At 35.2% G+C, this 26,249-nt stretch overlaps 1 protein-coding gene and 1 pseudogene across 1 annotated transcript in view; one reads left to right on the top strand and one right to left on the bottom strand.

The window, feature by feature from the left end:
- The window catches only part of ARMC3 (armadillo repeat containing 3), a 74,577-nt gene extending 63,141 nt beyond the window's left edge, over positions 1 to 11,436 (bottom strand). Inside the window, exons 1-2 of the mRNA XM_039877566.1 lie at positions 11,342 to 11,436; positions 8,068 to 8,116 (exon numbers count right to left, since the gene is read on the bottom strand). Of these exons, the coding sequence (XP_039733500.1) occupies positions 8,068 to 8,115 (48 nt within the window). The 5' untranslated portion in view covers position 8,116; positions 11,342 to 11,436. The remainder of the gene's footprint in view (positions 1 to 8,067; positions 8,117 to 11,341) is intronic.
- A 4,497-nt stretch (positions 11,437 to 15,933) lies between these two features.
- Positions 15,934 to 16,052, top strand: LOC120614791 (uncharacterized; annotated as a pseudogene).
- Positions 16,053 to 26,249: the final 10,197 nt, after the last annotated feature.

Raw genomic sequence — 26,249 nt, 5'->3', positions numbered from 1 at the left:
TCATATTAACAGTATTTTAAATTTGCCTTTCCACAGAAAAATTAAACTTTTTACTTTTAAATCCATCTGCTTTATTCATAGTTGTCATAATGAGAGAAACATCCTACTGTTGTTACCTATTATTACTATATCCTATCCGGAAGCAGAAATGTTCTTATTACTTTTTAAAGGTCTTTTCTGTCTCTTCTACTAATCTAAATCAATAGCAACCATCTACCATTTAGCTTTGTCTTGCACTATTATGTTTAATATCCCAATTTTCCTTGGCCTAATTACTTTGCTACTTTCTTTAACATCACAACGTTCAGACTTTAAGGGTTTCTTAGTAGCCAACCAGGAAGTGGCAAAAGATACAGATTCATTGTTCAGCTACTCCCATAGCAGCTATTTTTCAATTTCATTGGGATTCCCAGTCTATTTACTCTCTCTACTTTCACTTCATCAGCTTTTTCATTTCTTAACTCCTTATCTTGCTTAGCTTTTTATGATCTGTTGTTTTAATAACACTCCTGCCAAACCCTAAACCTCCTTGGCCCTCTGTCATTTCGCCAAATCAATTTTAGAAAACCCAAATCATAATGAATTTGCATTTGCTTTCTTTGCATTTGCACCCAAGCATTCTTGGAGAATATTAAATGACACAGAAAATTAGTATCACTATAAATTCATGATCAACAATTTCAGAAGGGCCTCACTGCATATCAAGCCCACTACATTTCTCTTGTAAATCTGATTCCCCTTTCTTTCCTCAAAAATTATTTCAAACCTTTCTACAATTCTCGAACTCTCAACACTCTTCCTCCTTGCCCTTTTCTCCTCCCCACCCCAGCAAAATTCTCCAAGAAAATAAAGTCATCAGATGGAAACTCCAACTTCCAACTTCTAGGTCCAAATTTATCTATATCTTCACATTTTCTTCTATTATGTTAGAGAAAATGTTTCTCCTGCTATCTCAGCCCAATACCTAATGTATGCTTTGAACCTTTAACTCATTCGCCTTAATCTACTCATTCATCCAATAAACATTTATTCAACCCCTAATGAATCCCAGACACCACTAAGAAGAGCACACGAAACAAAACAATCAAGTTCCCTGTTCTCAGAACTTACACATTCTCAGTTATCTCATCAACTCAATTATCTCATCCTCCCTATCAATAGAATTAGTCCCATTTCTTCTTTTAAATCCACTTTACAGGGGGCCGATTTAGATTCAATACAATGTACCTGTTATTCAATACAATGTACCTTCTTTTAAATCCACTTTACAGAGGGCCAATTTAGATTCGATACAATGTACCTGGAAGTTTGATGAGTTTTGAGAAATGTATACCTCCATGTAACCGACTACCCCAAACAGAATGTGCAACTATCCTTAACGGTATCCTTTATGCATGGTTTCTTTCATTTGGCGGAAAGTTTAAGAGATTCATCCATATTGTTCAGTGTACCAGTAGTCATTCCTTTTTACTGCTGAGTAGTAGCTCATTGTATGAAAGCATCACAATTTGTCTGAATTATGATGCATTGTATGAATCTATACATTCAACTGTTGATGAACCTTTGAGCTTTTTCAGTTTGGGACCATTATAAATAAAGCTGCAATGAACATAATTTTATATGTCTTCATGTAGACTCATGTTTTCATCTTTCTTGAGTAAATACCTGGGAGTAGAATTTCTGCCTTTTCTGGCAAGTGTATGTTTAACTTTATATGAAAATACAATTTTTTTTCCAAAGTAGTCTTGCCAGTTTGCATTTACACCTGAATCCAACATACTGTATCTCTTCACTTATTTAGGCCTTCTTTCTTTATCTCAGCAATATTTTATAGTTTTTAATATACATTTATTCTGTTAAACTTAAATCTGAATATTTCATTGTTTTTGATGCTATGGCAAAGGATATCTTGTTTTTTTTCTTAATATATTTTAAACCAGCGTTATTAGGGGAACAACATTTAGTACCATTTTTCCTCTTAAAAATGACTTTTTTATTATTGTGATTCATACATCTTTTTCTCTGGTAATATTCTTTGTCCCGTAAGATACTTTGTCTGGTATTAACACAGGCACTGCAACTTTCTTATGATTAGTGTTTGCATGGTATATCTTTTTCCATATTTTTACTTTTAACCTATCTATATCTTTATATTTAAAGGAGATTTGTTGTAGACAGCATACTGTTGGGTCTTGTTTTTTTGTTTAGTTAGACAATCTCTCATTCTTAATTATAATATTAGATAATTTACCTGTCATGTAGCTATTGATACAGTTGGGTTTTAATTGACCACCTCTTTGTTTTCATTTTGCCCCATTTGTTCCCTGTTCCTTTTTACCTGTCTTCTTTTGGATAATTGAATTTTTTTTTACTAACCAATTTTATCTACTCTATTGGCTTATCACTGATTTTTCTCCTAGTTATGTCACATTTTCCTTGGCATATATAATAATTTTTGACTGGATACTGGAAATTGTGAAAAAAGGTTTGCCGAGTGTCTGAATTCTTGGAGGAGGTGTCTTCTCTTGAAGGATGTTGAATTTTTTATTCTAGGTAGTTGCCTTACTTATGGATCTGCTTGATTTATTTAAGCCTGTTTTAAAATTTTATTAGGCCAGGTTTAGGAAAGCCTTTGCTCTAGGGCTAGGTTGGCCATCCTGCTACCAAGGCATGGCCTTTCTAGAGACTCTGCTTAATGTCCCAGGTGTTCAATAGGTCTCTCCACTCTTCTGATCTAAATTAGAACGTCTCCTAGACCTCTGTGAGCTCTAATAGCTCCCTGATAGTTATTCATGCTTTTTCTTTGTCATATGCAGTTTCACCTTGTGTAGCTTAGAATTCAAAAAACCAAGGGGACTTTTAACCAGGTTTCTGGAGCTATTTCTCTGTGTGGGTCCCTCCTCTCTGGTACTCTGCCCTGAAAATTCCAGCCATCGTAGTAGCCTCCCTGAACTCTGATTTCTCAAAATTCTCTTATTTTAAAACAAAAACAATCTTTCTCTAGATATTAATCATCCTCCAAGTGTCACACTATTTCTCCTTCCCTTTTACAGTCAAAAATCTTATGAATTATTTACTTTTCTTCATTATCTCACTTTACTTCATGCTGAATATCTCCAATCTTTCACTCTTATCAATTTACTAAAATAGTTCTCATAAAGGCCATCATCAGTGACCACCATGTCGCCAACCACTTCTTGATAGTTTTATTTCGTCTTTAGAGAATTAAAATAATACTTGAAACTATAGAAGCTTATAGCTTATTTCATAATAATCAGGTCTCCATCTTCCTGGATACATTTTCTGTTGTTTTTTGTTCAGGGTAGTTTGGGTGTTAAAAATCTTTCTCACAGCTATATTCTTCTGAATTTCTCTATAATAGCACTTAACACCCTGTACGTACTGTTTCTTTGTTTTACACGTCTACTTTAGTGTGTTATACCATCATTCCCTCAGTTGCTCAGGCCGAAAACCTTGAAACATTTCAATTCCTCTCCTTCTCACACCCCACATACAGTCCATCAGCAAACCCTTTCAATCTTCAACACGTGTCCTCACTCTGGCCACTTCCGGCCTTCTCCATAGTTGCTGCCTGGCCTAGTCTCCAAATAAGACATCCAGTTTTCACTCTTCTTTCACACTGCGGATAAACAATCTTACTTATTTTTCTGTTTTAAATATAAACCACAGGTTGCGACTCCTCTATTTTTAACCTTCCAATTGTTCCCTTTTTTGCACATTAGAAAAAATATCTACCTTCCCAACACAGCCTAAAAGGCACTAGATGATCACCACCATCCCATCACCTTTGTGACCCACCTCCTATTCCTTGATTACTAATCTTGTCATATCAACCTTTTTTGCATCCCTTAATATACTGAATAAAGCCTTAGTTATTTTTCCCTTGCCGGGGTGCTCTCACTCAGATATTTTCATGGCAGACTCTTTCATTCCATTTAAATCTTTTTAAAATCTGACCCCACTGGGAAGGGTTGCCCTGATTTAGACCCTATTTAAAGCAACCCCATCACTCTCCATCCTGGCATCCTACTTTATTTTTCTTTATTGATCTTATCATTACCTGAATTATATTATTGTTTGTTAATGGACTGTTTCCCCCACTAGAATGGAAGCTGCCTTGAGGCCTGCACTTTGTTTTGTTTCTCATGTACATACCCAGGATGTAAAATAATACTCAATATTTGCCTAATAAATGGATGCATTTCTTCAGGCAAAATACTATGTTATTTCTCTATCTCCATTACCTAGAAAAAACCTGGGGTATCGAAATTCAATAAATATCTATAGGGGAATGTATTAAAGTGACTCTGCAAACTTCTCTTTTAGGTTTATGGCCTAAAGTGCCTTAACTGTGTACTGTCTTGATGACAGGAGAGAAGGTTCTAAACCAGAGGTGCACAGAGCCGTCAGTGGGCGCCAGGCGTCAGTGGGCACACTGAAATGTATGCAAAACTTTCGGTGTGCACTTCTATGGAGAGAGAGTCCACAGTTAGCATCCCACCCTCACCAGGCCGTCGACCTCCCGTCGAACCCTTAAGGATCACAGGCCTGGATTACCTTTTTCACTTAAGACACATCCCCCAGCATTCCGGCTGGTTACCTTCTCCACCAACCCCCATTCAGAAGAGATTTCTTTTCCATTTTAGCACTTTCACTTAGGAGACCTCTGACATTTCGATATTTTTAAAACCGATTTTATAAGCATGTGAATAAATATACTATGTTGAAACATGGATAATGACTATAATTCTCAAAGCAGTAGAGTACATGAAAATATGTTTAAACAAAAACTATAGTAAGTATCTTTTCATTCTTGGACGGTTTAGGAAACATAATATTTCACCATATCTTCCGGTCATTGTTAATAAAAACAACGATATGGAGGCTAAGAAGCTGAAAGGGAAGATTGAGACTGTGAGAGTTACAATCTAAAGAGCTGTCAGAGGAGGAGAAATACCCGTTTGGCAGCGAGTGGAGAAACTTGGCACGATATTTGTTTCTCCTACAGAGCCTACAGCATTATAGTAATTTTTTATTTAAAAAGGCGCTGAGAATAAAATGATAGCTATAGCAGAACGCCACACAACTAAATAAATAATACTGTGCTGTAATTACATATCCCATCTGCTTTCCCGTGAGGAACTCACAGTCAGTCACTAGCAAGCTGGTTGTGAAATTATAATTTCATGCTCCGCGCAAAATAAATGATGAACCAAAATTATTTACAAAAAGAATGAAAGAAAAGGGAAGCATTTTGGGTAAGCTTTGAATTTTAAGCTCAGTCAATTAGAGAAGCCATAGATTCATAGTGTTACTTTTATATCTCTGTGAAGGAAGTAAGGCTTCTAGGATAGTGCTATCTAATAGAACTTTAATGATGAAAATGCTAACTGTGTTCTCCAAGCTGGCGGTCACAAGCAACATGTGACATTTGAGTACTTGAAGTGTAATGTGACTGAGGGACTGAATTTTTTATTTTGTAATTGTTCATTTTAATTAACATCATTTTAATTATTATAAATTTAAATTTAAATAACCACAGACGGCTAGTGGCTACTGGATTAACACAAGTCTAAAAGAACACAGAATTACAAAGTCGAACTTAGTGAAAGTAGACAAACGTGACAGGTAAGTGATTTTTATGATGCCGGTAAGTGCAAATAAAAGTCTTTTGATATCTATTGGAAGGTGTTGCCCACTGGTCACAAGGAACAATTACACAGAAAAAGAGAGATAAACAGAAAGAAGTAGATAAACAGAAAGAAGAAGTTCATACACCGCTCTAGTATGAACTTTTAGTAGAGAATATATAGATATCAGTTAAAATCTTCTAAAAAGTTTAAAGGTTAAAATGAAAACAGCTAGTTTGTTTGGCTTCTAGTTGGCTTTATAACCCGAATCAAGGTAACAAACACTCAGAACAAGGTGAGCAAGTTGATTAATTATTTATACAGGTTTGTATATGTGTATTATTTAAGAATGTATACTATATTTTTTTTATTAATTCAAGTTTTGTTTATCCATGATGAATGAGAAAGATGGGAAAGCAAGTCCCTGTGATGCTTCATTTCTAGAAGAAAGTCTATGGCAGTTTTGGCATTCTCTGACAAAGAGTTAAAGGTTGAGCTCTGAGGTCAACCAAGAGGATTCAGGAAAAACAAGCCCCAGGAGATATCCCAGTCTTCCAAAGAATGGGGTTTGGTTGCTCAGGCGAGGGAGCATGTTCTACTACTATCTGCTGCTCTGATTCAGTACTCACTCACTAAGCTTAGTGCCCCGTATGCGCTTAACTACAGGGAAGGAAAGAGCTGACCCATTAACATATATGTTCAGCTAACTTGATACTTAATCACTGAGATTCCGGAGCCAGGTCATAGTCCTTTGTGAATTTAGATACTGTGAATTTATCCACCGATGCTCAATCACCTCTGAAATATTAAGAGGAACAAATCGCCATGCATGTAAGCTCGAAGACCTGACCACAAATCATGACGGTCACATATCAGGCCTCCAGGAACTTCGATAGCTGTCTGGTCTTCCACAGCTGGTCACCTGCCTTCTTTGACAGTTCATACAAAATTCTACAGTTTTGTAGAATGATGAACGGCACCCTCGACTATGTCATTGATAACAGCATTTACTAAGTTCTTATGCAGTTCTAAGCCTCTCATATTTATCAAACCTCGCCTCACCTCTATGAGTGGATATAAAGTGGGTATCCTGTGAAGTGCATATCATTATATCCTCACTGGGGTATACAGAGGTTAGAAAATTTGCCCTAGATCATGGATGGTGGATGATGGCATGAGGATTCAGATTCTGGCAGTACAATTCTAGATCCTTAGTTAAATATCTTGCCTTATACTAAATATTGCCTAGTAAGGTCATTTCTGTTAGTAATTCTTTTACGCAATCGTTCCACAGAAAGTTTGCCTTGTATTAGAGCATCACAAACAACCTTTCAGCCAGACACGGAAATAATTTGGGAAGGCAGAATATAGTTATGTTGGCCATTCAAGCCATATCTTCCTTCTCACATTTATGCATCTTCTTAGCTAGTGTTCCCTTTTATGAGAAGGAACGGAGATCGAGGCTCTCCCAAGGATTAGGATACAGGGGACAATACCAGCAAGATATTATAAAATTACAGAAAGTGTATTAGACAAATATGTCTAACACTATGTTTAATAGTTCCTTAATTCTAATTTTAATGAGAAAGTGTCATCAAGTACTGTGTTCATGAGTTCACTTTATAGTAATAAGATGTCAGCAATGCTCTTTTGCAGGAAGAGCAGCTTCCCACACTAAGCTCTGTTTTCTTCAAACTACAAAATCCTATGCGTTTACTGCACTCATTTTTTTCCACTTACATTTTATTTGGAAAAAAAAAAAAACACCAAGCAGCTTTCGAAATATGTTTCTAAACGGAAAATTGTCCAAGGTCATTTTTTCTTTTATATATAATCTTCCAGTCATTTGAAATTTTAAAGAGAAGATAAAACCATGCTCTTAAAAGAGAGAGTGACAGGATTTTGTGCTGCAAGGAATGCGTTACTTAAGCATTTGGAATGGAAAATGATGATGAACACAGACTTCTCTCTCCACAGAACTGGAAAATACAGAACTCCTGATGTCCAAAGGGTCATCTTCAGACAACCTTATTCACCCATCTAATAACTATAGCAAACCTTCCAATAAATTTTGAAAATTCACTTGGGTAATTAACATTAATGAGAGATTGGCAAATGTAAAGTATTTAAAAGAAGAAACCAAAACTATTTATTCATTAACTAGGCTTATAAACATGCCATCCACATACTGGAAAAGCTAATAATCACTCTCTAATTGTGCTAATTATGTAATGACAATGTTGTAAATGTTTGTTTATATGATGTTAGATTTCTCTGACTAATCTTATCATTAGTCAGACTTTGGACTTCTGCCACTGTGTACTCATGTATATACTGGTACATGCCAAATTGTTTGAACAATTTATTTTTAAAACTGGTTGTTAATGTGCTACTAATTCTCAAATCAGAAACTTACCACATCCTTAGGAGGGGGTTCTGCTTCCTTCTTTATCTTTTTACCCATCCTGGAAAAGATGTAATAAATGATTAGAGTGTCATTTGTACATTACATATGAACAAATTTCTCATTTACCTATGTTCTTATGAGATTTATTTCCTCTTTTAATTTTACCTAAAAAAGACTATGCAATACATATAGAAATTATCGCATATGTACAAATATGTTACCTACATCCCTCGTTCAAATTCCGCAATTTTAAAGGAACTTATGGATAAGATTGTTGAGCATTAGTCCTGTTTGGAAAAGAGGACTAATATTAGTGACTTGACTTTGCTTACATAATTTACCATGCTGATAGCTCACTTATGTAGGGCTTGGGAGACTAAATCCAAGTTAATTTTGAGATCTGGAAGAATGTTTTGCCAAAAAGGGAGGGCGAAAAGGGAGGGCTTTCTTGCACTGAACAGTGTTTGGTACATAGTAGGCACTGGGTATTTATAAAAATAATTAACTGTTTTTTTCTGGAAGTAATGATTTTGTGAATTGTAGCCAAGATCTATAAACCCCAATGAACATTTGTGTCATTTTCCCAGATAACAAAGTTTTTTCTAACATAATCTATACCTCAATAAAAAGTCATCGAGAATCTGAAGAAATGAGGAAATTCGGATTATTCCTTGCAAGACCCTTTTCTACATGCCCTCATATGTCCATGCCTGTACAGAAAAAGAGTCAAAATAACAGTATACGTTGATACACCTCAGAGGAATAAATCCACCTGGGTACCAAAAACTTTCCGAGATGTTGGTGACTGTTAGAATAACCCTAGAAATCTTTCAAGTTTTCTCCTAAGAGAGTTTGTGGGGTTATGTTTGGCATTAGGCAATCTCAGATGGTATAGTCTAGTCTCAAGGAAATTACTACAGTCTCGAGAGAAATCCTGGGAAGTAGAAAATCCTTGGAAAGAATCTACAATGTCAGGGTTAGTTCAGATGACTTGTCAAGAAAGAAAAGCAGCTCCTGGTATTAGAGATACTGACTAGAATTTATCACATATGTTAAAAACCACATGTTCATAGAAACACATAGAGACTTCTGAAAGACTTCTATTCCTAGTCCTTAACTTCAGGTCACATATCTTTCAATATCTTTAATGGCCTGGGTAGCTTACTCTGTGATGCACTACTTCACACTATATCCAATATATTAAAATGTTAAAATGTACCCACATCCTCCATTATCTATGATTTTCACCATAAGAGGTTTTAAAATTTTGCATTTGAAATCACTCAGTGGTTTGAGCACCTGGAAATTCTTGCAAAATGAGAAAGTTATTTTCAAATGTAATGAAATTTTAACGTTTATGAAAAACAATTTAACATTAATTTTTTTCATTCTTTTCATATTTTAGAACCTACATATGTGTGTGTGTGTGTGTGTGAGTGTGTGTGTGAGTGTGTGTGTGTGTGTGTGTGTGTGTGAGTGTGTGTGTGTGTGTGTGTATTTAATCTCAAACATCTTTCATAGGTGCCTGAAAAGCACGCAGGCCCTAGTTTTTGTGCCTATAACACTTCAGTCAGCCAGAAACTATGTGGACAAATGAAAATCTATCCTATGATTAATCTCTGGAAAAAAAAGATTTCATAGCTCTTTATAATTAGTTCTGTAATATAGCAGTCTTAGATTTACGAAAGAATTATTTATGAATATTTGAGAAACAAATTATACCTGCCTAAAGTTGCTTTATGTCATCTAATTTTCACTCAGGAACTTATTTTTCCTATTTCGGGAGAGTGGTTTTGAGTAATTGCATACTGAAGAGTACAGAAGCTGGAAGGATCAAAACATACAGGGTTACAGTGATGAAGCTGGTCCTAGGAAGCATTCTGAAGTAGGAAATGTTTAGTTTGTGTTTTTATTACCATATTGGGTATAACTATTAATGGAAAAAAAAGTACACAGCTGATAAAAGCCAGGGATATGAGCTTCCGAGATGACCCTAAGGTTTAAAAAAAAAAAAACTTTGTAAGCTCAACATTTCACTTATAATCAACAGGATACAATTAAATTACCTTACATTATTTTATTCTTTGAAGATTTGTTTTCCTTTAAAGCTACAGAGATATTGAATTAAGAAAATAAATCTCTTCGACTTTTTGAAACAAACAAATCTGCTTTCTTTGACTATTTTACCACCTTTGATTTATTTAATTGTGCTAAAATATACCATAAAATTTACCGTTTTAACCATTTTTAATTGTACAGTTCTGTGCCTACTGCCCACTTATAAAGGTAATACGTTTCATTATAGAGAATTTGTGAAACCAAAGAGGGCACATGGAATAAATTAAAAATTAGTGGGAAACAAGCTCCAGAAGAGAACACTATTTGATATAGTTTCTTTTTCATGTGTCTTCTGTAGTGATTTTACCATCTTACCTGGATTTCTATCCCCTATTCTCAATTTCACTTCCTGGGACCATTTTCCTACTAAATTCTTAAATTAATGAACAAGTTTTGAAATCCCAGTCTCCATTTATTGCTCTAATCATTTCCACTGGATCAGCATATTATGTCATTCAAAATAATATTTTAAAAATCCACTATGTACCTAGCCATTCTCCTATTGGTGAGCATTTGTTTCCAATTTTCTAGTATTATGGACAAGGCAGTAATGAATTCCAGACATAAATGAATGAATCCTTAGACATAAAAGTTTCATCCACATTCTCAATTGTTTCTTTATGATAAATCTCTAGCAGCAAAATAACTGGGTGAAAGGTATGAAAGGTATTGCATTGGGTATGCAAACAATTCGGTTTTATATTTGCATCCTCTTGATTATTGAAGAAGAGCCACATTTTTTTCCCCACGAGTTTATTGATCATTCGTATTTCTCCTTTGTGAACTTACAGCCTAGGCGATCTTAAATATTTTCTACTGGGGAGATTTATTTTGAGAAAACTTAAAGGGGAGGAGAAGGGCTAGATCAAGTCGGGACCCACATCTTGAGTCATGTAACTAAATCTAAAACCCTCAGATCTCTTTTCGCGGCCTCATCTGTAAAATGGGAGGTGGCCACGGGATGCTTATGAAACCCACGCCAACCCGGGTCTAACACTGCGGGTGTAGGACAGGGACCGACAACCCACCACAAAGTAGTCCCTCTGTTGCCCCAGGTGTCCCCACCTGCGTGGCACCTTCTCCGTCATCAAGTTTTGATGGGACCTCTGCCCCGGGCCTTTCCGAACTGCGAGGGTAGGGGTGCCAGCAGTCCGCCTGCCTTTACCTGCCGGGAAATCCCGCCGAGCAGCGGCTCCTCAGACCTGGCGAACCGCACCCGCCGCTGCCTGCTGAGCCTTCTAGTCCCGCGTTGTCCCTGGTTGCTAGGCGACACAGAGCCGCGCCTGCGCGCGCCGCGGGAACGCGCGCCTCCGCCCGGAAGCTCGCGCTCGGCTGTCCCAGGCGCCCATTGTCCAGCCTGAGGAACGGTGGGTACCTGAAAAGCCACGTATGTCCTCAGTGTCTCGAGTCCCGTGCTTTGAGGCAGGATAGACACTGGAATCGTCCTCTTTCTAGTTGTTGAGGGCCAGTCCTGGTGGATACTGGAAAGTAGGAGGTAGTGCAGCCTCAGATTCTGGCCAGAGGACTGGCTGTGGGTTTACGTGCCCTGAGATGCTATTGCAGATTCCCAGCGAAAGGCCTCTGTCAGAGTCTGTGCAGATGACTTCCAGATGAAAGGATGTCCGCTCTTTCCCTACAGAACTTAAACTACCTTCGAAACCTCCCCTTCCTCCTCTTTCCTTCTGTCTGCCATTCCTCCCAATGGCCTAGAATCGGTTTCCCTTTTTCCTCTTCTGTCCCGCATTTCCAATCAGTAGTTCAGTCAATTAGCCATCTATATATTTTTTTCCCCTCTATTTCCTCTCTTACATTCTTACTGTCACCCCAATCCAGGTCATCATTTTTGGCCTTCTAACTGATAACTTAGGTTTCTCCCCGCTTCCAGTACTTTCTACACACCACAGACAGATTAACCTTCCAGAAATTATTGCTCTAGTCATGTCACTCCCCTACTCAAACTTCAGTGGCTTCCTAAAATAAAGTCTAAACTCCTTAGTCTGGTATTCAAAAATGTCTGCCCATCCCTATTCTATCTGTGCCGAATATTTACCACCACCCGAGCCCCAGCCAAACTTACTGCCCCCAACCCCAATTTTTCCATACTCGTCTCCGCTACAGTTTTGCTCACTCTGTTCCTTCATCTATTCAGCAAATATTTATTAAGCGATTACTATTTTCCAGGTCATGTACAACTCTTGGAATATTCTTTCATTTCTACTTAATTAAGCCCAGCTCAAGGGCAATCTTCTTAAAATACGCTTCGATTGACTTTAGCAAAAATTTTCTCCCTCTCCTGAATTCCCTTTACACTTTTCGAACCATATTCCACCTGCTCCCTTTGGTCCCCAAGCTCTGAGTGTTCGATGCTTCATGTAATTGCTTCTTTCATATCGTTTCTCTTCTTATCTTCTCAATTACCTGATAAACAGCTTTTTATATATTTAACAATTATTTGTATTAAATTTTCTATGGTCAAATGACATGTGATTTATGTCTCCTGATTGGACGTGGAATATTACACTCCTGGATCTTCAGCCTCTCCCTCTCTTCGGGCCTTTTTCCTTTCAGTATAAGTGAGGTCTTTCCTAGGCCTCATAAAAAAAAACAAAAACAAAAAACCCTCCTTTGATTCTGTATCTCCTTCTAGCTCTCATTCTATTTTTCTCTTTCTTTTCTTAACTATGACTCTCCAAAAAGTAGCCTGCTTTTGATACTTACACATTTTTAACCTCTCATTTACTCTTTAAGCTATAGTGATCTAGTTTCGCCCCACCACTAAAACTACCCAAATCTATTGGCTATTTCTTAGACTTCATCTTCCTTGACATCACTGCCGCATATAACTCTCTTGATGGTACCTCATTATTGAAACACTGTCCTTGGTTTCCTTGATAAGACTTGCTCTTAATCTCCTCCAACTTTTATGAATATATTTAAGGGATTTTCTATAAAGCCTTAAATGTTGATATTTCCCAGGGATCTCTTCCTGGCTCCCTTTTCATTCTATATGATTTTCCCAGTGATCTTTTTTATACTCGTGACTTTGACTGCTATATATATATATATATATACACGTATACACATATACACATGCACATTTATATGTATGTGTGTGTGCGTGTGTGTGTGTGCGTGTGTGTGTATATTTCCAAATCAGACTCTGGTACTTAGGGGTAGGCTTATACATCCTTCCTCTTACTGGACACCTTCACTTGGATGTCCACAGGTACCTCATTCTTCAACACTACCATCCTACACTCATCATTTTTCCGATATAAACATGTTTTTGTATTTATCAAAGGGTACCATCATCCAAGCATGAAGTTTGCAGTCATCCTAGAATTATCCTTCTTCATATACAGTCAGTTACTGGATTCCCCTAAAAGTCTCTTGAATTTATTCTGACCTTTCCATTTCCATAGTCCAAGTACATAATGTCACCATCCTTTACCTGGATTTATCTAACAAGCCTTCTCAAAAGTCTCCTGTCTTCTGGTTTCATGGAGCTTCACTCCATCTTCTCCAGGATGATCGAAGTTATCTTTATAATATGTCTCTGTCTTTTCTGGCTCCCAATCACTCCACCATATACATGATGAGATGTGGCAGGATTCTTAAATTGGCACTCAAGGCCTTGTTCTGGCTGTCTCCTCTCTACTGTAATAGCTTCTCTAATCACTAAAAAAAATCAAACTGCTCATAATTCTCCATGTACACCGTGACATTTTATGCCCTTCACTCTCCTAATTGGCCTGAAAACCATCTATTGGTCTTTCAAATTTTATTTTAATCGTTTGGCTTCTCTAGACACAGTGAAACATTTCTCATTTCATATCATCACTGTACCTTACTTACACTTGCTCTGTTTCTGCTGTTTTTACATGACATTGTAATTCATTTGTTTATATATGTGTGTCTCCCACCTAAGCTGTTTCTAAATGTTCTTCAAATAACTAACATTTGTCAAGTGCTCATTAGGAGCCAGGCAATTAAAAAGTGGTTAAAATGCATCATTAAATCCCATCATAACCTTATGAGGGATGAATAAAATAATTGGCATAAGGTCACTGTACTAAAAAATGGCAGAGCTAGGACTTGAGCCAAAGTCAAGTTCTTGACTATCATAACCATGTTCTGAACTAATACATCATACCAGTCCACTCTGAAAATACAGTGTTGTAACAAATTATAAAGAGTTTTCATGAAATCATTAAAACCATTGTTTTGATTCTTTCATTCTAGTGTTTGGTCTTTACTGCAAGTGTCTCTTGGTTGGTCCTATTTATTTTACCATGTACAGTTGGATAGTTTTGACAAATGTTTACAGTTGCACAATCACTACAACAATGAAGATATAGAACACTTTCATGATCCCAGATTTCCTTCATGCCCTTTTGAAGTCAAACCTCTTCCTCTACCCGCTTCCTTGGAAACAACTAATCTGAGTTTTTCCTCCTCATAATTTTGTCTTTCCTAGAATGCCTTATACGTGGAACAATATACTGCTTTTTGTGTCTGCTTCTTCAATTTAGCATAATGCCTGTAAGATTTGTCCATGATGTTGCATGTATCCATAGCTTGTCTCTCTTGATTGCTGAGTGGTATTGCACTGCATGGATGTACAACATTCATTCACTGGTTGATGGACATTTGGGTTCTTTCCAATTTTGGACTGTTATAAATAAATCTGTAAACATTTAAACACAGGTTTTTGTTGAACATATGTTTCTCCCTCCTTGGGAAAATATCCAAGAGTGGAATTTCTGGGTCTTATGCCATGTGTATATTTAATGTTATGTGAACTTGCCAAAATTTTTTCCAAAGGAACTATGCTATATTTGCATTCCCAGCAGCAATAAGGGAGAGATCTAATTGCTTCATATGCTCTACAACACTTGATATTGTCAGTCCTTTTAATTTTAGCCATTCTAATGGGTGGTATCTCCATCTGGTTTTAATTTGCATTTCCTTCATGACTTATGATAATGAGCTCATTCTCTGTACTAGTTAACCATTTCTATATGTTTTTTTTGTGAAGTATCTGTTCAAATATTTTTCCTACTTTTAATTGGGTTATCTTGTTACTATTGAGTTCTAAGAGTTCTATTCTGGATATAAGTAATTTATCATACGTATAATTTGGAAATATTTTCTGCTAGTATATGCTTTATTTCTTTACATTGTGTTTCAAAGACCAGAAGCTTTCAATTTTGATTAAAGTCAAATTGATTAATTTTTTTTAAAGCTAGGAGTTTTTTTATTTTCACCCTAAGAAATTTTTGCCTAACCCCTGCCCCACTCCTAAAATAAAGAGCTTCTCTTATGTATGGTTTTAGAAGTCTTATTATTTTGACTCTAACATTTAGGTCTATGGTCTATTTTAAGTTAATTTTTGTATATGGTATGAGATGGGGGTTGAGGATAACAATTTTGCATATGGATGTCCAAATGTTTCAGTACCACTTGAAAACACTGCTCTTTGTCTATGAAATTACTTTAGCATCTTTGTCAAAAATGTATATAGACCTTTATATGCAGGTCTATTTCTGAACTCTGTTCTGTTCCATGGATTAATATATCTATCTTTATACTAATACCACAATCTCCTGATTATTCTAACTTTATAGTAAGTCTTGAAATCAAGTAACATGAGTCCTCTAAATTTGTTCTTTTTCAAATTGTTTTGATCATTCTGAGTCTTTTGCATTTTCCTACAGATTTTAAATTAGCTTGTTAATTTCTACTAAAAATCTGCTAGGCTACAGCCATGCTACCCTGAACAAGCCCAATCCTGTCTGATCTCGGAAGCGAAGCAGGGTTGGGTCTGGTTAGTACTTGAATGGGAGACCACCTAGGAAGACCAGGTGCTGTAGACATAAAAAAATTAAAAAATAAGGGATTATAAGCTGACGAGGTCCTTGCAATCTGTGAGGTCAACCAAGGGTTGCCTCGCCTAAAAAATAAATAAATCAATAAGTCAATAAATCAATAAAATCTGCTAGGATTTTGATTGAGATTTTGAATCCATAGATAAATTTGGAGAGAATCGTAGCTTAATAATACTGAGTCTTCCCATTCATGAATATGGCATATCAATTTATTTGGATATTTAAAATTTTATCTCTACATGTATAGGTCTTGCATTTGTATTTTTGAAAAATTGTATCAGTATTTTGTGGGTCTTGATGTTATTGTAAAAAGGAATTTTTAAATTTCAATTTTGAAATTGTCATTTCTTGTATAAATGACATAAAAATATATTTGATTTTTATATATTGATCTTCTGTACTATGACCTTGTTAAGCTCATTTATTAGTTTTAGTAAGTTTCATCTGTAGATTCCTTAGAACTTTTGATATAGATGTTCATGTCATCTATAAATAAAAACATTTTTACTTCACCCCTTCCAGTCTGAATGTCATTTTTCTTCTTGCCACATTGCACTTAGTAAAATCTCAGTACAGTGTTGAATAGAAGTGGTAAAAGCAGACATTCTTGCTTTGTGCCAAATCTTAGGGAGAAAGCATTCAGTCTTTACAAAGAACTGTAGGGTTTTTTTTTATAAATGCCCTTTATCAGATTGAAAAAGTTTGCTTTTACTCCCAGTTTGCTAGTGGGTTTTTCTCATGAATAAAGTTTAATTCTGTTAGGTTTTTGCCAGCATTTATTTATATGATCATATGGTTTTTCTTCTTTAGTCTATTAATATGGTGACATTACATGAAATTATTTTCAAATGTTGAACCAGCCTTGCATTCCTGATATATACTCTGTTTGGTCATTATGTGTTATCATTTTACATAAAACTGGATTTGATTTGGTAATATTCCCTTAAAGATTTTGCATCTATACTAGTGAGAGATATTGGTCTGTAGTTTTCTTTCCTTGTAATATCTTTTTCCATTCTTGATATCTGGATAGTGCCAGACTCATAAAGTAAAATGGGAGATGTTTCCTCTTTTTCATTTTTCTGGAAGTGTTTATGTAGAAATGGTAAAATTTCTCCCTTAAAATTTATCACTGAAACTGTCTAGGTCAGGAATGTTTTCTATGGAAAGATTTTTAATTGTGAACTTTTTTAAAAAAATAGATACACAGCTATTCAAGTTATCTATTTTTTTTAAATGACCTTTGGTAGTATATGTAATTAAAGGAATTTGCCCACTATAAATGACTTGCGAAATTTATAAATATAAATCTTTTCATAATTTCTTATTATCTTTTTAATAGCTATAGTATCTATATTGATGTTCCCTCTTTCATTCTTGATGTTGCTACTTTGAAAATTGATTTAAAATCCATATAAAAACCTGCACGTGAAAGTTATAGCAGCTTTATTTATAATCTTGGAAGCAACCAAGATGTCTTTTAATAGGTGTTGAATTAAAAAATTATGAGATATTCTTACAATGGAATATTATTCAGGGATAAAAGGATTGAGCTATTAACTCATACAACAAAACTGAGGGATCTTTATTTTGCTAAGTAAAAGAAGCCAAACCAAAAAGACTACAAAATATGATTCCATTCATATTAGATTCTGGAAGAGGCAAACGTATAGTGATGAGAACAGATCAGTGGTTGCCATGGGTTTGTAGAGGGAGAATATTTGACTAGGGGAAGCATAGGAAAGTTTTAGAGTGATGGAACTAATATGGTACTATAACCGTAGATGATGCCATGTATTTGTCAAAACCCGTAAAACTTTACGGCACAAAGAGTGAATTTTAATGTATACAAATTAAACACTGGAAGCAGTAAGGGGGAACTGGAGCCGACCTAAATAACTCTGAAAATGTTGTTTTGACTGAAAATGAAAGAATTGTATATAAATAGTATATTCTGCTTGGTAAAGTTGTTTCTCATAGAGCTTTACAAAGTTTAACAATTTCAAAATAGCCATATATTTATTTGCAGATTGAGCAAATAAGCATGAAAGGCAGCCAAACTACTAATAAGTAAGATTTTAAAAGATCAGAGAACAAAGTATCTGATTAAGGGCAAAAAAGCAGTTTTCATTCACTGAAGAAGAAGTAATAATCTGATATTTCTCACCTCTACTTGTGTAAACATAATTTCTGACCAAGGTGACTAAGAAGAATATGAAAGGTTTGGATCAGGAATTACATATGGCAGTTTTGAGCTATAAATCATATGTGTGTATGTATGTATATGTACTAAATATCTGCAGAAGCAAACAACTTTTTCATTTAAAAATCTGAGGCAATTTTATTTGTAAATTTTTTGCAAACTCCGTTTTTAATATATCTCTACTAATTTTTCTTTTCTTTTTTTATAAATATGTAATATAATGGAAATGTTATAATTTTTTCTCATCAAGCCCCATATCGATTCCTTCAAATCTCCTCTAGTTCATCTCAGAGTGACTTACAAATATTATCATTTTCCGAATGTGCCATGCTGTGGAAAAGTTTGAGAACCACTCATCTAAAGTCTTACTGACCACTAGAATTTCTTTGTTGGATCTCTAGGACTTTGTCCTCAATATTTTTGGTCCAGTAATGTGATATTATCCGCACATGGAGAGATCATCAAATGTGTCTATTAAATGATTTATAATGAGAGTTAGTCCCAATTTTCCTAAATCACTGCACTTCCTTTCCTGGTATTAAGGTACTCGAGCAGCAAATTCGTTGTCAGAACATTGGGAGTGACTATTAAGTAGGACTACAGGAAGTAAGAAACTTGATGGATTTCTACCCCACTACAGACAACACTTCTTTTGCATCTTGATTATCACTGACCTTCAGATTCAGACTCTTTCTCCCCTGCACCCTTTTACAGTTCACGTAGTCATGTTCATGGCTAAGAGACATTTTATCTCCTTGTCTTATGTATGTTTTAAAATCAGTGTCCCTAGGTACTGTCACTCTGACGGACTACCCACAACTGTGGTTTTAGAAGCTAATTAAACCTCATAATACTGTCTGTTCTCTACTGTTAACAACTTGAGAATCTTAGCATAACAAACTTCATTTGATTCAGTAGATAGGTTCCAGAAAATATGTTTTCGAAAAGAGTTTTTGAAATCTAATTATATTTTTAGAACATTTAGAGTTTGCTATAGAAATCTAAGGATGAATCACTTTATATCAAAAAACAAAAGAGCCCTTAAGTAAAAGAAAGCAATTATCTATTATTTACCTACTTCATAAATCTAAATTTGCTTAAAGTGAGGGGGCACATCTGTACAATATTAGGTAATTTATCATAATATGTTTCTTTTAATGTATTCTTTGAATTCATTTTTATTCAAATTGAAATAGTCATGTGGTTGATTGTTGTAAATCTATTGAAATTGATTGAAGACAAATAATAAAAATATAAGACTTCTGTTTATAACATTCCATTCAGTGTTACCCATGTAAGGAAACCCATAAACAGTATGGTCACCTTTCGCCCTTCTAGAGCTTAAGCATGCACAGTTTGCCAACACGTATTGTAAATAGTTGCTCTTTTTCTCAACAGTGGATTGCCACAAGGCAGTTTCTTCCACCACATTGTGTTATTTAAAAGTTATCTGCTTCTTGGCTGCTGTTCAAGGGAGTTCTTTGCCTGTAAATCCTCTTTATCTCATGCATTGGTTGAAGTGAAATCTTGGCACAATTTCAGTGCATTTGTCTTGTACCAGGGGAGGAAAAATTAAGGGCCCCAGAGACTGACACTGTTCTACAAATAATCATGAAGCAGTAGGGAGCCCTGTCGACCATTCAGAAGGATAATACTACTAAGCACCCACTGTGAAAAATAAGATCCCCTCACATGAAAGGCAGCCACACTATAAAAAAGATCATTTACAAGCCTGAAAGATAAAGTTTCAAAGTAAACGATGCTCATTGTGTACTTGACTCCAGGCCTTTAAAATCAGCTTAACTTAGTGGACTGGGTCCATAAGTAGCAGTCATTTAATTCTCAGTCTAGTTTTTACATTCTTTTGACTTTGAACTCAGTTTCTGTAATTGCCCAATGGAGATATCCATTTGTTTGCTAGAGGTGGTGAGGTTTAAGAGAAAACAGTGTGCATCATACTTAAAGAGTGATAACAGATATCTGAGACAACATAGGCCTTCTCTCAGATGAGAAGGGGTCTCCTTCAGACTGGTGGAAGATGACATACCTGTGGATCTCAGAACAGCAAAGATGCAGGCTCTGCTCTCTGTTGGTGCCACAGGAAGCTGCAGGAACCAGAGAAAGATGGCCGTATTAGTGATTTAGAGAAAAGACTACAAGTTCCAAGGCTTCCAATCTTGTTGATGTCAAACCAGAATTAGATGTGTAAGAGGTTTATTGGGAAATGCCTACAAATGATAAAGTGGAGGGAAACAGGAGTAAGTGGACGGAGCCCTCAGACCACGATGCAGGACTGAACCTGTAAAAAGAGAGAGGAAAGGGGACATTTGGGTAGGAAGAGCCTCAGGCGTCAATGCAGTTCTGAGAAAGTCTCCATCAGGCTGATGGGGATCCCTAGAGGAAAGACTGCCCAATGGAAGAGCCCATAGTGAACAGTGATGGTCTGGCTCAATATCCCCACCAAGTCCTACCACAGGCCAAGAGGGGCCAAGGACAGCATGAGAGCAGCAGCCACTTACTTTCTCACCGCAGGTTCTCTTAAAAGAAAATCTAAGTAGTACGTCTCCACAGCCACCACAATGAGTCTAAACTTCTAACTATGGCAAAATCAAGAAGCAAGAATAGCCAAGAGAATTCTGAAGAGACGAATTCTGAAAGGGGATTAACTTTATGAGATATTTTCTTTTTTACTTACTTTTACTTACTTACTTTCTTTTTTACTTTACTTACTTAAGTACAAATTACACACAGCAAAATGTAATTTGATGAATTTTTCTATTATCTGCCTGTGTAACAACCACCCAGATCAAGATATAGAACATCTCTGGTGCTGCAGAAGGCTCCCTTGTACCCCTCCCAGTCAACACATTTCAAGGGTAACCCTTATTTTGACCTATAATATGAATAATTTTGGCTATTTATGAATTTCATATAAATGGAATCATACACCATACTGTTTTATGTATAACTTTTTTCACTCAACATTATGTCTGTGGGATTCATCTATGTTGTTACTTATAGCAGTAGCTCAATCTGTCTCATTGAAGTAATTATTCCATTTTATGTATTCCTTCTATTTATTGTTATATGTATTGTTAATAAATATTTTGAAAGTTTCTAGTTTGAGGCCATTATGAATAAACATTTGTAACATATATTCATTTAGAGCACACTGCTTTCAATGTATCCTATATATTTTGATATATCATTCAATTAAAAATATTTTCCACTTTTTATTGTGATTTCTTCTTTTAACTTATTGGTTACTTGAAAGTATCTTGCTTAGTTTCCAAACGTTTCAGCATTTTAAGGCATATTATTATTGTTGATTTCTAGTTTATTTTCACTTTGATCAAAGAATATACTCTTTATAATTTCAGTCTTTTGAAATTTAATAAGACTTGCTTTACGACCTTGGTTATGTCCTGTTTTGATAAATGTCCACATACACTTAAAATGAATGGGTGTCCTGAAGTTGTTGGGTACATTATTCTATAGCAACTAGGAAAAAATGGTTAATTGCACTATTCACATCTTTTATCCTTACCAATGTTTTGCCTACTTTCCCTCTCAATGACTGAGAAAGGTCTGTGAAATCTCCAACTATGATAGTGATTTGTTCATTTCTTCTATTAGTACTTTCAAATTTTGTTTTATATTTTTTCAATCTATGATAATAGATACATTCAAACAGGATTTTTATGTTTTTCTGTCAAATAATCCTTTTATCACTATAAAATATCCCTCCTCAAATTTACTTCTTGTGTTAATATTTCTTATAAGGTTTTTGGTTTTTTGATGATTGCGTGGTGTGTCTTATTTCAACCTCTATTTATTTATTTTTTACTTTCAGTTGTTTAATAGCCTTCTCCCTTATGTGTCTCTGTGTTTCCGTCTTCACATAGAATTCTCACTGTGTATTTGTGTCCAAACTTTCTTCTTTTTATGAGGACACCAACCATTGGATTAGATCCCACTCTAATTCAGTATGACTTTATCCTAACTTAATTACCTCTTCAAAGACTCTATTTCCAAATAAAATCACATTCATAGGTATCAAAGCTTAGGACTTCTACATATTTATGGTGGGGGGGGGACACAATTCAATCCACAACAAACTGTATTGTCCTTATTTGCATCTATGTGAATTTCCCTTAGTAGACTATTAGCTTCTTGCGAGCAGGAACTTTATCTTTACACTCTTAGAGTCTAGCATAGCATCTCGCTTATGTTTAGGTACTCAGTAAATGAATTAGAGCAATGCTTGTGTTGCTAAAGATCGACTTGGGGGAAAATGTAGGAGAAAGAATACTATATAGTATTCCAGGTTTTGGCTATGAATCCAAGTCTGTGTATAGCATATCACTTAGGATACAAATTTTGGTTGTAGGCAGAAGAAAAATCCAGCTCATACTGCCTTAAATTAAAAAAAATTTATTGGCTCATGTACCTAAAAAGTCCAGAGGTAGGTCATTTTTCATATGATTCATTGGCTCAATGACACAAGCAGGGAAAATGTAGATTTCTTCTTTCAGCCATGATAAAAATAAGTGGTATGGAACTAGTCATAAACAACTAGAAAACTGGACAAAATATCTGAAACAAGAGTTTTTAGACACTATAAATAGTCAGGAGTGTAATATTTTATTTATTTATTTATTTATTTATTTATTTATTTATTTATTTATTTATATATTTTAGGCGAGGCGACCCTTGGTTGACCTCACAGATCGCAAGGACCTTGTCAGCTTACAATCCCTTATTTTTCTATTTTTTATGCCTACAGCACTTGGTCTTCCTAGGTAGTCTCCTATCCAAGCACTAACCAAGCCTGACCCTGCTTAGCTTCTGAGATCAGATGGGATTGGGCTTGTTCAGGGTAGCCTAGGAGTGTAATATTTTAGAGAAATGAAAAAATAAGCTGAAACTAATGATCACAACTGATTTCTACCAAGGCACCTTCCAGACTGTAGCACAGAGAGGGAGAACCAAGCAGACCACAGTGGTCTCACTGAGCTGAAGAGACAAGAATTGGAGTCTGAGAATGCTAGGGTGAGTAGAATCTGCAAGGCAGAATACTGAGGAAAAGAAAAATGTGCAGAACAGGAGCTCCAGAAACCTGCAAAATCTGCACAAGAGTCTCTTGAGGTTTTAGCTAAATACTAAGTTGCTCATGTGCAGTGCAGACCTCCACTAGACCTTGAAAGGAGCTATAAGCTGAAAAGTTCTCAGAGCACACAAGAGGCTGGAAGATGTTGGATTTTCTAAATCGTTAGAATGGAGAGATAATATTGAAAACCTGGAGCATTCAGCAGAGATCACAGAAGGATTGCAACTTAGTAATAGTGCTAAAGTAGCCTACAGTAAAATCTACTATAGACTCATCTTAATGAAGCTTATAAAAAAGCATCAAACTGATCTCCAAATAACTTGCCTACTAGGCAAACAAAATTCAACACTCTCTAAAGGAATTTTTTAAAATTTAGACACCCAACAACATAATATTCATAATATCTAACATCCAATAAAAATTACTCGATATGCAAAAAAGAATATCGTGGCTTATATCCAAGAGAAAAAAAATAGTTAAAAATAGAACCAGGATGATAGTGATAATGAAGCTAGTAATAAAGGACTATGAAATAGGTATTAAAAATATGCCAAAAAATGAAAATAATACATGAACATAATGAGGAGAGGAATAAAGCTATATAAAAATAAACTCCATCACTGAAAAATACAACATCTGAAATAAAAATTTACCAGTTGGACTTAACAGCTGATTAGACTCTGCAGAAGAAAACATCAGTGAACTTGAAGACATAGGAAATAGAAACTTTCTAATATGAAATGTGGAGGAAAAAATAGCTGGAAAAAAAATGGAAAAGCCTTAATTGTCTATGTGATTTCACATGTGTAATTAGATTTCTAGAAGAATAGAGAGAACAGAAAAATATTTGAAGATATAATGGTCAACATTTTTTCAATTTGATATAAGATCCAAGAATCTTAACAAATCCCAATCAGGATTAAAAAACAAACAAACAAACAAAAAAACAAAGAAAAATATACCAATACGCATCATATTCGAATTGTCAAAAACCTATGATAAAGAGAAAATTCTAAAATCACCTGGGAAAAAAAGGCACATTATAAACAGAAAAATAAATATATAAAAAAAAGATAAGACTTCTTGTATGAAACTATGCAAGCCAGAAGACAATATTAATATAGCTGCCAGTTTCCTTTTGTTATGATTTATATTTTATCTTTTTCTATTTATTAAGATTCAACATGTCAGTGTCTTTATATTGAAAATATGTCTTTTAATAACCATGTAGTTGACTTGTGTCTTTTTTCCCATCTGGTGATTTTTGCTTTTTAATTAGAGTGTTTAGAACATTTACATTTAATGTAATTTTTTAAATAATTGGATTTAGATCTGCCATCTTGCTTTGGTTTCTATTTGTCCCAGGTTTTTTTTTTTTTTCCTCTCTTTTTTCTTTTGGGATTGAGTGTTTTTTAGTATTCCACTGTATCTTCTCTATTGGCTTTTCATTAAGGCTGTATCTCTCTGAATTGTTTCTTGTTTGTTTGTTCATTTGTTTTGAGGAGACCAGGAGGTTGTTCTAGAGCTTACAATATTCATCTTGGCTTATCACATTCTACTATCAAATAATATTGTACCACAGTACGTACAATTTAATAACCTTACAACAGCGTACAATAATGCCCCATCTCCCTTGCTTTGTGCTATTATCATGCTTTTTACTTCTATATATGTTATAAACCCATGAAGTATTATTATTTTGCCTTAAGCAGTCAATCCTCTTTTAAAGATATTTAAAAATGAGAAATAAGTACTGTATTTTATATTTACTCACATATTTACATTTTCCAACACTCTTTATTCAGTTACATATACTTTTTTCTACCTAGTATCATTTTCCATCAGTAGAACTTGTTTTAGCATATCTTAAAGTATACTTCTGTAAGTAACTAATCTTCTGTTTTTGATTGTCTGAAAACATCATTTCACCTTTTTGTTCTTGCTTTCATAGTTTTAAAATGCATCCTTAAACTAATTTTTTTTTGGTTGGAATTAATCAATAGCTATATCTTTACTGGAATCACAGAAGAATATTAACAACATTTTATTTCTTTCTTTCCCTCTACTCCTACTTGCCTTACTACTGCTGTTTCATATATTGCATTCTTCTAAAATATTATTTCCAATTTTTTATTGCTTTAAAATTTTTTAAATCAACATATTTAATTTTAATGAGCTGTTTCACTGATTTCTTTATTTTGTTTCTTGCATTCCACTTCTTCCTCTTGAGTATATTTTTTTTCTTCTTGGATATGATGGCTTTGTCATGTTCCAATTTGGCTAAGCTGAACTACATTTCCCAGAATTCCCTTTGTTTTATGTTTCTGGTTAAGATACTCACATATGTTGTTGCTGATCGGCTGATGCATCTCATAGGCATGAAGCAATTGCAGCTAGGTTTGCAGTTATTCTACCTTCCCCTGGATTATCCTTCTATTTCTCTGATGCCTGAGCCAGGTATGCATGTTTACCTCTGTGACACAGAGCCCAGCTTCTTTAGGATACCCTTGTTACCACTGTCAGATGTAACAAGAACGGGCACAGATTTCAGTCTCTTCTCATGGGATTAAAGCTGTTGTTTGTGGGTTCCATCCTACTCATGATCTTTCCATGCTGACTGCCTGCCCTCTGAATGTCAAGCTCCATTATCAAACGCAGGGACGACAGCTTTACAGAGACTGCTAAACTAGCTCCCGCAATTGTGTAAGTGGACAAGCTAAATTCTTGTAACAAATCTCTCTGTACATAGTGATAGTTATACATGCTACTGGTCCTGCTTCTCTACGTCCCTACTTGATACACTAGAATATATTAATTCATAAAAAGCCATTTATAGCAGTTCTTCTTACTTTTCCAGCTATGGTTTTAATGA

This window comes from Pteropus medius, unplaced genomic scaffold (genome assembly GCF_902729225.1).
Source record: "Pteropus medius unplaced genomic scaffold, Ma_sr-lr_union100, whole genome shotgun sequence".
In the NCBI taxonomy this organism is placed as follows: domain Eukaryota; kingdom Metazoa; phylum Chordata; class Mammalia; order Chiroptera; family Pteropodidae; genus Pteropus; species Pteropus medius.
The sequence above is the reverse complement of the archived record's forward strand: the minus strand, read 5'-3'. Positions and strand labels throughout refer to the sequence as shown.